We start from the raw sequence: 14136 nt of genomic DNA on the forward strand, positions 1-14136 counted from the left end.
AGAAAAGCCTGACTGCTTGGCTCCCTCTGGTGTGGAACCAGGGCCTGACTGTTGAAAGTGGCTGTGATGTGACATACCTTCTCAGATGCTTCTCTGGATGAAAAGAAAGCTTTCCTTCAGACATGTCATGCATTTCACTGCTATTATTTGTCATGTAGGTGAAGGAGAATACATACCTTTTATATATCCAGTAGTGCATTACGCATGCTGACATTCATGAAATTCCATGCACCACAAGGTTGTTTGGTTTATTGTAATCAGTTGGATGACAGTGTATTTACAACTCAAAGCATTGCCTGAATTAAAAAGTGATATACATGCAGATGAACAACAAACAATGAGACCAACAAATTTCAAACATCCCCTCTATGCATCCAAATATGTGCACTGAAACACATTGTAAAGGGAGAAGAAGGCTACAATAAATTGGTCTAGATGATTCTTTCTCAATGACTCCTACTTCAATGCAAATGTTTAGAGATATATACTTGTACAAAATAAAATAGTGTTCCAAGTTTCATTCTGTGGTGTATATACAGTACTTAAATGTACAGAAACGTAATTACATTTCAGTGAGTCCAAGAAGGAAGATCTGTTTGCCCCTACATCACCGGCATGAAAAACTAAGTGGAAAACACCTATAGGTAAAAAACATCTTGCATATGTATAAAATGAAGTAACTTGGCCAAGTTATCTATCACACCCAGTCTATATTTCTGCATTTAAAGTGAGCTAAATGAATGCATTGATGCATAAAGTGAACAACAAAACCGATGTGTATGGTATGACCTGGGACACTCCACACAAAGATCAGAAAAGCGTTCTCCAAGAACCAAGCCTCGGAGGGCAGCCGGGTGTGCTCACACCTGAGAGACAGTTCCAGAGCAGGTCGCTACTTGTGCTGATGGTGCGGTGGCACCTGAGCCTCCAGCAGACCCAGAGGGCTTTGCTTTCCCATCTTCTTCTGTGGTGGCGTGAGAGGCCAGTGCAGGACTAGGGCTTGAATGACGTTGGCGCCTCATGAACGGGAAGACACTGGAGCAGGCAGGACATGCACACGCTCACTCATAAATAATTCTCAACACCACTCATAACTGAACAGAGCAAGCCGTAGCATTACAGCAAGCAACATAAAACTTTATGCAAATAATGCACATCAATCCACAATGTGCATGGATGGATAATGGATGGATATATTTATATCTTTTGGTAATATATTTTTTCATACAAAGGAAATAACTTAAAAAAATGATTTTTACCTTTTCTTTGTCTCCTGTGGCACAATGGCTTTGGCAAGCATCTTCTTGTACAGTTCAGACTTTAAGTATCTAGGATAGGAGTCCTGCATGTGGGCATAAGACTTAGATAAGCATTGGAGATAGGCCATCTATTGGATCAATGAGAAATCTACCCTTAAAAATACTTTTTTGTAGTACAGAGGATTTTAACATCCGATGTTCGTGAGTAACTGTGATATTTGGAAATAGATGCTGTTGAGTTTTTCTAATGTATAGTTTTTATGCATTGAGTGCCATGAAAATATGGGTCTACAGAGTTCCACCGTATGAAGGTAAACTGCATCTGAAAGATTTGTCAAATATTTTTTTGGAAAGTTTTGGATGGATAGATAGTACTCTGGTAAGTGGACACATATATAATTTAATTTTTGGGTGAACTTCCCCTTTCAACACTGATGGAAAAAATACTGTTTGTAAAGTTGTTGCTTTTTATTTCAAGCATAAAAAGCAAGTTTTCCAGGTGATTAACTAAGTGGCCCAAGGTTCACTAATCTGAGTGGGAAACACTCATACTTTTTTCATAAGGAAGTAGATGTGCATTTGGGCATCGTCCATAACAAAGCGATGTGGGTTCTGGATGCCCAGTAGAGTCTTCTCCATGGTCTTGCTGTCAATATTAACCCATTTGCTGGCCCCTGGTGAAAGGAACTGCCTGCGGAAGAGCCAAGACACAGAAGAATGCTGATATTTAAGAGCTAGAATAGTGAATCATATTGTGTGCACAAACTGCTACACAATAATTTTCCAAAGAAAGGAATAATATCACAGAAGAAAGGAACAATATGCTTATGCCATATGCAAGCACAAGCTGGTGTTCAGGAGCATAGTGAGTAATTTTGTATTTCTCTTTGGTTTTTTTGTCATACTTACTTGTACATTTCCTCCACTTTCTGTTGAATTTTAGAGCTCTCTCCATGTCTGATGTCTTCACATGCTTGCCAAAAACAGAGGTTCTCCGCTGATGAAAAATAAATGTGCATACCTCAATTATTAATGAAGAAACAACTCTTTAGATTGAAAACATCAATCGGTCCTACAGTAACCACAGCAACTTGAATCTCAACCCGTTTCTACAGTAAGGAGTTATGCACACTGAAATAACCAGTGTTGCTTGTGTGCAGTATGTGGGGCTCACCGCTAAACTCTTTCTCCAGGTACTGCATGAGCTCATGTCTTCCCAGAGGGTCGTTCAGCAGCTCCATGAAGCTAAAGCTCCAGCGCTCCACCCTGAGCTTTGTCGGGGTGTTCACCCTGCACCAAAACACAGAGGCACCATTAGCAGAATAACTCCACTGACAGGCACATTTTCCTGGAAGTTGTACTATAGGTTTGAACCCTGAAATGGCAGCAGCGCTGTCAACTTCTTGCAGCTTAGGCATTTGTCCAAATAGATGAATGTATAAAACCTTAAACTGTAACTGTAACATAGCAAGTCTCTCAAAGTGTCTGCAATGCAAATACATCATTAATGGTATGGTAATGGTAATGAATTGAGTGGTGTTAATGAACTGTGCTCATGCATCTTACACTGCAATTCTCTAATGAGCTCTGCTGAAGAATACATCCAGATCAACATAAATACACATAACAGAGAAATCTGATTTCTGTAATCCGCGTGTTTAGGACTCGATGACCCTCACATATCTGAATTCATTGACCAGTGCATGGTGTCATCTGTTATCCATGGGTTGCTGGGAAGGCAGCCTTGCATGATGGGGTCATGGGCCAGGTACTGCTCACTGAATTTGACATAGCTGAAAGAAACAGCAGAAGCACCACCAGAATTAAATTTTTTAATTCACTGAAAACATATTGGAAGAAGAAGCTTTTTCCCTTATATAAATAGTGATGTTTCTGGGGAAAAAACAAAAATAAAGGTATGGTATATAGTCTATATGTTAGAAACCCAGGCTAAACTTAATATTTTATGATTTGCAACACAAACATTAGACGCAGCAATTCTTCCCAAATGTACCTTAAAATAATACTATAGTACTATGCTAATGTTGATTGGTAAAATAAAGTCACCATTGTTGGGCAATCATTCAACTATCGAGGTTTGAATCAACTATCAAGCTTCATACTGTACATCTGTAATGGTTTTACACTTTAGTTTAATCAAGCACATAGTAGCTAGCTATGGCTATGGCTACCTCCATAATACAACATATAATTAATGATTGTTGCTCAAATCCATATGAAAAATTGAAGGAAATTGCTCCACTACTAATGTGGTCGCAGGTAAGTAAAAACAAGAAATAAAATACAACACAACCCTTTTTAAATATACATAAGCATTCTAACTCTGAAAACATAATCCATGTTTTGCTGACATACCCTAAAACAAATGCAGTGAAGAAAACGGTCATGTAACCTCTGGAATATTTTTTTTATGTTTTGTTTTGAAATTTCATAACATATTGTAGAATAGAACAATGTCATTCTAAGAATTTCTATAGTATTTAAGGGCTATAAGCTACTGCATCAATATACTAAAAGCACTAAAAGCCACGTAAGGTCAGTTATGTGAATAACAGAAAGACCTCTGTGGAAGCTTTGTGGAAGTGAATGCCAGTGAAAGCCCATTTGCTATACTATTAACATGCCTGAGCAGCTCTGTGAGGTGGAGAGGGAATCTAGGCCAACTACACACATTCTCCTGGAATAAGCATTAGTTGCATTAGTACACAAATACAATAAATGGAATTGCAGTATACAGTATTTCCCCAAATGAAAGACTTCTACCCTAATATGCAGAGACATTGTTCAACTGTTTAAAAGGTGATAGTGGTCACGAAGACAGCTAGCTTTTCAGCAGCTGACGTACCTTTCCAGACAAATTGAGGACTTAACTCGAGTTCGTGACAGGAATTTTTTGTTGCGTTCGATCTGGACCCATCCACCACCGAGGCCAAGACAAAAATGCAGAAATATTGCAAGCAGTTAGCAGATCTCAGTTCAAATATTTGTGGCAATTTACTCATTTTTAATTATAAGCATGATCCTACAACCATTGTATCAATTGCAGAAATGTAGGGATTTACCTCTTTTTTGTAGTACTCAGTGTTCTTTTCTGCAGGAGGAAGCAAAAGATAAATATTTTTGTACATTTCTATGTATTTAAAATGAAGGGCTCTATTTTCCAGACCGCGCCTGGCATGTTGCGAACTGTCTCCCTGGTGAAGTGATTTTCTGTCATGGATTTTGGGTGGGAGGAGAGCCACTGCACTGTGTGTGTCAGTCAAGATCGAGTAGCACAATGAGATTTTGGTGCAGCTGATTTCACTTCCTGTCAGATTCATCTGCTTTTGCACCCTTTGTCATCTGCCTGCTCAACTCAGGTTTAACGCACAAGTCGCAGGCCAGTCTATGGTGTATAGCTCATTGTTGGGCGGTCTCATGCAATACGCGCTTGATCAGCCTATTCAAAAGCCAATCAATGCTTTCCGTGGATTATACACTCACTGAGCATTACATTACATTAATGGCATTTGGCAGATGCTCTTATCCAGAGTGACGTACAACAAAGTGCATACCCATAACCAGAGATAAGTGCGCTGAAAGACCCTAGAGCACTATATTAGGGACACTATATCGTACACCTATGTATTCATTCAATTGTCTAATCAGCCAATCTGCGTGTGGCAGCAATGCAATGCATAAAATCATGCAGATATGGTGTCAGGAGCTTCAGTTAATATCCACATCAACAATCAGAATGGGGAAAAAATGTGATCTCAATGGTTTCGACCGTGGTATGATTGTTGGTGCCAGACGGGCTTGAGGGTTTGAGGATTTCTGTAACTGCTGATGTCCTCGAATTTTCACACACAATAAAGAGGTCAGAGGAGAAGGGCCAGACTGGTCGAAGTTGACAGGAAGGTGACAGTAATGCAAATAACCACACATTACAACAGTGGTATGCAGAAGAGCATCTCTGAACATACAACACATCAAACGTCTAAGTGGGTAGGCTACAGCAGCAGAAAACTTAACAAAATAAGTAAAATAATGACCTAATAAAGCGCTCACTGAGTGTATGAGCTTGTCGTATGTTTTACATAAATTAAGTGCATTCGTTATCCCTGGTGCCATACGACATTGATTCAGAAAATAGAGTCAAAATCAGAGTCAAATGTAAATCACAACATTAAATCACCAATTCTCCTCATATGATAATGTATCTATAGAGCCTGATAGATACTTACATTTGAAGGAATTAGAATGCAAAAAGAAACAGGAAAAAGTCAGTAGTTTTACCAATGAATACATTTCAGAATATTTATATCTTATATAAAGACTATATACTATATTCTTTGACAAACATTGCATTCACTTTGCATTTGCATATTTGGTAAAATAACCAGAAATGTATGGTTGTCTCAAATTGTTTTAGTCTTGACCATAAAGGAGCTTCATAGTCAGATCTTCTGCATAGAAACTTACTGCAGGTCATAATTTGGCTTTATTTACTGTAGCATTGAAGAACACAGGGCTCAGTCTACATACGTATATTCTCAGTGTGGTTTAATTCAAGGAAATTCATATGAATTATGACAGAAATATATGAGATACAGTATATTTTTGTTTGGTATGATTCATTGAAACGGAAACATTAATGAACTCCTCTTACTGACCAGCTGTACCCGTGAGCTCAAGCAGTTTCGTCGTTCTGGGCCGTGTTCAAGGACTTCAAATGCCCCCGGCTAGAAAGAGTCGTATGACATCAAACCCACTCAAATCAAGAAACATATTTTATTTTGGAGTAGTTATCAAATCTATAATTAGATCTCTATCTATTATTGATGAGAGATGAGAATGATGCAGTATTAAAGCTGTCACATCAGGCTGTGGAAAGTCTGCAGTTTCTGCATTAGCGTTATAAAAAAAGGATGAGATGGATGGGAGTTTATGTGCCTTTTTCACTCATGACAATTCTGTACAGAAGAACACTTGGTAATGCATTTCGATTAGGCAAATCAAAATAGAAATCAAGAGTGCTCACTCATAACTTGAAAATAAAGCAATTTATGTTATTCAAGAGATGCCCTTGAACACATACAGCTAGACTAGTACTGAAAAATGCTGAATATGAACTGCTGCCTTGTCTTGCAATTATACTCATCCTGTCCAGTCCAATCCAGCATTTAGCTGAAGAACAAATAGGTTTGATTCTATATTAAGCTGATTTCCTATTGAATTAATACAGAAAGTAATTACAGCGGCACAGTGATTTTTCTTGATTTGAAGACACAAGTTGTCAAAGCAGTCTGTTTATCACAATCCATATTTAGCAGGCGAGATCTTTCCCAACTCATTTAGTCTTTTTGCTGCATTCCACATGGCAGTCCAAACACTGGTAAGGAAATTAAATGCAGACTGATTTACAGGAGAGAGCTTAAAACCTGCACTCTTTATCTGGATTAATGGTTAATATTCCCAGGGATCACTAAAAGCTTAATGGGCTGGGAGGGATGGAAGTACAGTACGTCTGCACCATAACCTCTTTCCTCCCACAGTCTGCAGTCTGAAAACAGCTTCCTTTGCATCTGAAATTATACTGACTTGAAACAGATGCTGCTGCAGGCCCTGAGCAATATAAGATGCGACCATAGAAAGAAAATACCCATTATATGATATGGGAAATATTTAAATCCATTTAACCTGCCCGAAGATGGCTTTAATAGTCCTTAACCTTTGAGTTCACGCCATATCCTAGCTTTTAGCATGCCGAGAAACCAGAGTAAGATAGATTTCTCAGCTCGATGTATATAATGATTGGACGCTAAATATAGTCTCCTTATTTTCATGCACTTATGATACACTAGACGCTGCAATAGAGGGCTGTGTGACACCCAAGCCGTGCCCAAGCTCTTTTCACTTCACAATGGAGGATGGCATCCTCTTCCCTGACAGTTTCTTTTTTGGGGCATTTCAGAAAAGCAAATATTTTGGACGTATGGATGAAAAATGTCACACGCAGGCAGGGGTCCAGCTGGACTCCGTGTGCCAGAGCGAAGGGCTGGCAGGAGAGTAGGGTAGCTGCATTGTGCTTTGCCCCGGAGCCATGCTTTCTCCAGCATTACACTGTCTCCACTATCCTTTCATTTCATACAATCCCCCTGCTTTATTTATGAGCTTCCATGCAGAGAGAGGCCGTGAGAGACGCAGCACACTTTTTCAGGCCGCTCTGTGCCCAGCCCCTCCCCCTTCCCGCTCATGATTTTTTTCCCCAATCCAGATGTTGCGTGTCATGCTTTTAACTGACAAACTGAATATTTAATAATAGTGGTATGACACAAGATGAAAAAAGGTGGCACCCTACCCTTGAAATGCTTTTTTATACAAAGTTTTATGGGTAGAGTGATAACCTTTTATGGGTACTGGGTCAGTGCAGAGACTGAATGGAGACTGCAGGGGAAAGTGAACACTATTCCTGAACCCAGCTGGACAGATTCCAGCCCCTGCAGTGAGGGTGTAATACATATTGTACACAAAATAATGCATTGGAGTGAATGAGAATACATTTGATATTGCAGTGAGATTGTCAGCAAAAAACGTTTCTCTGTCTGATTTCTCATATGAGAGTGGGTTGAATCTCATTCTTACCAAAACAGCAGTTTGTAGAAATAAATTGTTTTACATTTCAGTAGCATGCCAGTAATGCTTAGTTCAGCTAAAATCACAAGTTTCAAAATCACCCTCAGACTCTTTTGACAGACAGGTTAAGATGCAGGACTTACTGGGGGTCTGTTGACAAGCCAGTACGCTTGCTCCTGACATTCCAGAACAATCCGATCAGCCTTCCGTCTCTGCTTAGCTGCCCTGGTGGAAGAAGAACACATGGGTTTCAATGTCCATGAGAGCATGGAAAGATGCCGTGGTTGTTTTGGCTCGACGATACAGTTTTTACTTTCTTTTGTGCATTGAAATCATTATTGATGTGAATATAATATCCCACAAATTAGTTAAATATGATTTACTATTATCTATGAACTCCATACTGTACTGTACATCAAGTTAAGTATTGCCTACTAATTTTGGTGTCTGAATAAAAAAACCTGAGTTGAACATGCCAGAAGTATTGCATTTACTTGAGGTTGACACTGACTTAACAGAACATTCGTTCTCAATGTGACAGATTCTGAGAGTCATAAATGCAAAGTAAGTTAATTAATTCATTAATAAAGTGATAATTTACCTCAGCTGTTCCCTTGCTTGCATCACCACAAAGTCCCAGGTATGGTTAATTCTCTTGTGCAGGAGATTGTAATTGTCCTTAATGAGAAAGAAAGCAATGTTCGAAGATGTCTAGGATTGTGCTGGACCTGAGCAGAATGATTCACCCTACAATCTATGAAAATGTCTTCCATCTCCTATAACAATGTAAGGAACAGCTTGCAGTCACTTACAAAGAAGAAAACAGTAGCATTTATGAAACTAGAGTACAATTCTAGAGAGACCTCACTCTCTAGATTCTAGAGAGACCATATAAAGACTGGCTGTCATACACATCACAATGTTACAAAATGTTCCCAAAATCCCAATCTAAATAAAATAAAAATTTGACATTAGTTAATTAGTTTACCTTGCTGGAAGAAAATGTGAAATATGTCAATATGTTATGAGTATTTCCATCACAGCATAAAAATTGTGCTTCTCACAATGGTAACTCTCAAAACGTTAAAAAGAAAAAAGTTTTACCTTTTCGTAGTCTATTAGTTCTCCTTGTTTCCGAATGTTCTTCTTTGCCAAATAAATAGCTGTATCACACGTGATAAAAAAGAGAACAGCAATATTAGACATACATTTTTCCAAATCTGATTACTTCACTATAAAGAATGTATGTCTATTAAATGCATTAAATGCATCTATGTGAGGACTCACCATAGTCTAACTCTGATGCTGGCCATTTGTTCGAAGTCCAGAAGTATGGAGTCTTTACAAGTGAAATTAAGAAAAAGGTACTGATATCAGGATTTTCACAAATATATAACGAAATAATATGAATAATGTATTGTTCTTAAACATTTAATCATTATGCTGTGGCAATGGATATCTTGAGCACAGTACAATATTTCAGACAGAGTTGTATGTTTACGTGGGGCTCTGGATTGTGATTTACCTGAAAACGGTAGGGAGAGTCATCTGGGGTGAGGGCCAGTGTCCTTGGGTCCTTCAGTGGGTAAATGTAACCAAACTTCACAATCAGCTTACCCACATGCAATGCCTCTGCAAATAAATGACATACGGATGCTCATGTAAATGACATCCCATCTGAATATGTGAACGTACTGCACACACACACAAATATTTTTCCTCTGAAGCGTTTTCCCATGCTGTCTGCCTCGGGCCTCTTAACAGGTTGCATGGCAAATATGCCGACATATACCCACAGTGGCAGAGGCAGAGCATTCCAAGTCTGGGCTTGCTTTAATTCGGAATAATGGGGGACTCGCCACCACCTGGCGCCAGCCTGTGGTTTTATTGGCTGAGACGGATGGTTTGAGGGTGTGGCCTGGCTCCCAGGAGGGGCCACAGCCTGTGCCCCAGTCACGCACAGTCTCCCCAGAGGGGTTTCCCATTGGCACAGCAACGGGGCTGCTGGGGTTTGCACGGTGTTTACAAGGAAGTCAACCGCTTAGTTGACTGCAATGAAATCAATGAAAAGTTCAATCAATGAAATCTATGAAAATGTATATCTTTCACATTGTTTGGCAAATATCTTGTCAGCTTCTCTGTGCTTTGATGAGCTCTTCGGTGTACTATGAATTGAATTCTTTGAATTATTGATGATATTGTTCTTATTCTTATTATTATATAAAAACAGATCAATATTTCTATCAGCTACAGTAAATAGGTGCTGCAGTTATAAAAACAATGTCAGTGAAGGAGATGCCTGTAATATACTGTACATCAGTGGGAACTTTATTAGGTAGACCTGTACACTAGCTTGTTAATGCAAATGTTTAATCAGCCAATTACGTGGCAGCAACTAAATGCATAAAAGCATGCCGATGTGGTCAAGAGGTTCAGCCGTTTTTCAGACCAAATGGAAGAATGGGAAAGAAATGTAATCTAAGTAACTTTGACTGTGGAATGATTGCTGGGGCCAGACAGGGTGGTTTGAGTAACTCATTTCCACATATGACAGTCAGTAGAGTTTGCAGAGAATGGTGCAAAAAGCAAAAAAACACGCAGTGACCAGCAGCTCTGTGAATAAAACGTGTTGTTAATAAGAGAAGTCAGAGGAGAAGGGTCAGACTGGTTGAAGTCTAAAAAATAATTATAATAAATACCTATTAAAGTGCTCACTGTACTTATTACATGAAAATCAGTGCTAGACCTGATCTGCTCATGATCACATGTACATATGCATGGGATATACAACGTTACATTAAAAGTTATTGTGGCTGATGCATTTATAATAAGTGGGGGCATGTTGGAACACAGTTTTACAATGTAATATCTGTGCTAGTTGTTCTCCTGCATGGCTCACAGTTTCTGTGCTGTGAAACTATACTATATGATAACCCACACGACAGTGATTTAAATGACATATATTTGTCTATTCACACAGCTCATCGAAATATAACTTGCATGGTGCTAAAACACATTTGTTAATACCTCTTGATTAAGTTTTCAAATAGTCCTGCCACTCATACATGACTCACACAATACATAAGTGTAAACAAACCCATAATTATTGTGCAAATGCAACTATGCAAAATCTCCATGTTTCAACATGCCCCGTGTTAGTTTTTCCCCCGGTCTCCCCTACAACACAGCATTGAATTCTGTTCATTTTTGCTTTAATTTCACTCTTGTTAATCTCTGTATGCAGTGTGTTTTAATTCCTACACTCAGAATTAACCAGCAGTATAATTCACATCTGGCTATCGTGGCTTCTAAAAGCAGTACAGACTCAGCACTCATGTTAATCTCCCTCATAAGACACTAAATAGTGCAGCCTCCCTCCTACCTTCCTCTGCGATGGAATATTTCTGAATCAGCCACTCCACAATATCATTTCCTATGACGAAAAGGGGAAAAAAATCAATTTAAGTTTGCACAACTCACTAATTAAGCATAAATCAAGGAGAGACAAGCAGACTGGGGAATAAATGAGCATAAGGAAATCAATAGAAGTCCTAATGCACAACATTTCCCAGGACTGGTAGGTATTACATTTCCAAATGACCATTAGAGCATTAGGTCATTCAGACAAAGTCTATCATCTAAACCATTTGTTTTGTCTCTTTGGGTGAGTATCAGTGAGACACCCACACAATTTGACAAATAAGTATTGTTGTATATGCTTATATCTAAATCGCTGTAAAGAATTAATATTTTTCACCTCCATCTTTTACAATCAGGAAGACTATTTGAGACTTTTCCTGTTCTAGCAGCAGAAATGATCACTGAGCACAAACACTATAAAGCAGCCAAATGCTCTGGGGCCCGGCTACATTTAGGCTTATAGAGGGCCCCCAAAATTGAGTGACTCAGCCACTATTCCTGGAGGTAATTAATGGAGCATGGAGAAAGGTGCTGAGCAAGTCATCTTTCCTTTCCTATATCCCCCTCAGCACATCTCACATGTCTTCTAATAGCAGGCTCTTGTATTATTACCTGCATAGACACTCAAGACACATTCTCCCCCCTCTAAAATGTATTATCTTCTTCCTTCCTATACCATTAGTCCATTACCATGATCCCTGCAGTTCTAAATAATTTGATCATCCTTTCTCAAAGACATTTCAGTTAATCACATATATTATTTGCATTTGCAGAGGCTGTACTCAGCTAAAGGTAAAGGATGATTAAAATGTATCCATCCTCCCCGACCAGAGCAAAATTGAATCTACAGAATGCCACAATTTATCATTTGAAGCACAGTACATCTCATCATTTAATATGTACAGATATATAAACACAACTTTGAGAACAATTAATTCATTAATAACTGAGGAAATACAGACAACTTTTACCGTAGCTGTTGGATATATAGCTTAACAGATACAGAAATGCAAAAAACATACATAACAATGTCTATGAAACTAACTATTGCATTCACTCACAGTCTCTTAATATCTACGTTCAGTGTTACAGTAAAAATAAAACAAAAAACGGTGTAAGTGTCTATGTGTCTTACCTGTCATGGCATGTGGAATGACAGTAATAAGAAGCCTCTGGTTCCTCATCTTCATTCCCATATCGGGATCTTGCATAGCTACAATAACTCGCTCCATCTGGAAATAATTAAAAAAAAAAAATAATTACATATTTTAAATACTTATGTGCTGCCTTATGTGCTCAGCCTTATTTCCACAGAGTTGCTTCAAGTGGACAATTAGGTACAGTACAGCCAGTAATGTAAAAATGTGCTCGAAAAAAAACTCCCTCATTATGGACATCGAGCAATCCATCCTTTGCAGAGTGCTTGAAGATTATCTTGAGATGCTCTTTAACGGGAACCTTTCGAAATTGGGTGAATCCAGAAGTTCAAGCGCAATTACCATTTGTAATACTCGTATTGCGTCTTCTTGGCAATTACAGTTTGATAAACTCATAAAGCACACAGAACTGTCGCCTACAACTAAAATTGAGTAATGCAGTGCACATCTCTGCAGAATAAAATTGCATTAACTGGCGCCTCAATAAACAAATGCTGAAATACAAAAGCAATTTGAAATATAAAATATTACATGTCCGTTTTTGTCATGGGCTGAATAATAACATAACAGTTCAAACGGTGACGGTGACGCACAGTTGTCCACTGATTTAAAATGCCAATGACGTGAGTATGAAGCAATCATTAAAAAGCTGTAATTATACTTACAAAAACAGAATATGTGTCGATGATAAACCTACCCTTGTTAAACACGGCATCTGCACTTTGTAGTTCCCGGCTTGATTGAGCGTGTTTATTGTCATGCTTACGGTGTGGCTACATCCAGTGCGAGTGCACTCTGAAGTTGGGACTGACTGATTGTATTGAGTTACGTGAATCTTTGAAGGAATAGGCGCTGTTACCGCCCCACTGCGGAATGTCACGGAAATACGAGTCATCCACAGAATCTAACAGCGTGGACAGTGGGACGTAGCCCACATACTTACACATTGTTTTAAGTCATTCCAAGAGCAACTGAAAACTCGAAAGAAATAACAATGGCAAAATTGATGACGGTCATGATATGTGTGACTAACTTAGTGTTATCTATCCATCAATTATCTTAACCCGCTTATCCTGAACAGGGTCGCAGGGGGGCTGGAGCTTATCCCAGCATACACTGGGAAAAAGGCAGGAATACACCCTGGTCAGATCACCAGTCCATCGCACGGCACACACAACATTCACACCCACTGGCAATTTTGACTCTCCAATCAGCCTTTGGACTGTGGAAGGTACCTAGAGGAAACCCACACGAACACAGGGAGGACATGCAAACTCCACACAGAGAGGCCCCGGCCGACCAGGATTCGAACCCAGGATGTCCTTGCTGTGAGGCAGCACTGCACCATCCATGCCACCATGACACCACATGCTACTTTTTTTGTTATTTTAATGTTTTAATAGACTAAAAATGAATAAAAGTTTAGTTTTTCTTCCCAGTAAGACCCTAGTAAGAATCCAAAATAAAATCATTCTAGTATTCTTCCAAATAGTAACGGTGACTCATATAATTCAGTATTTTATTATAATTAATGGTGGTTACCATTCATTGTCACCATGGTATATTATCCCCACTTAAAGTGCATGAATGAATAACTACTTCCAGATGACCCAGTTATGCTAGGTGCTGCCTAATTACTCTTTGGAGCACCACTAGATGGC

At 39.0% G+C, this 14136-nt stretch overlaps 1 protein-coding gene across 1 annotated transcript; it reads right to left on the minus strand.

Moving 5' to 3' along the window:
* Positions 1 to 229: 229 nt before the first annotated feature.
* rgs11 (regulator of G protein signaling 11) lies at positions 230 to 13270 on the minus strand. Its single transcript, XM_061232415.1, has 17 exons — positions 13173 to 13270; positions 12454 to 12550; positions 11281 to 11331; positions 9424 to 9530; positions 9186 to 9237; positions 9003 to 9061; positions 8500 to 8576; positions 8042 to 8123; positions 5936 to 6004; positions 4343 to 4366; positions 4126 to 4187; positions 2939 to 3052; positions 2434 to 2549; positions 2169 to 2256; positions 1812 to 1950; positions 1260 to 1342; positions 230 to 1035 (listed from the first exon to the last, which is right to left on the minus strand). The coding sequence occupies exons 1-17, from the start codon at positions 13233 to 13235 to the stop codon at positions 861 to 863; spliced, it is 1458 nt and encodes a 485-aa protein (XP_061088399.1). The 5' UTR covers positions 13236 to 13270; the 3' UTR covers positions 230 to 860.
* Positions 13271 to 14136: the final 866 nt, after the last annotated feature.

This window comes from Conger conger, chromosome 2 (genome assembly GCF_963514075.1).
Source record: "Conger conger chromosome 2, fConCon1.1, whole genome shotgun sequence".
Lineage (NCBI taxonomy): Eukaryota > Metazoa > Chordata > Actinopteri > Anguilliformes > Congridae > Conger > Conger conger.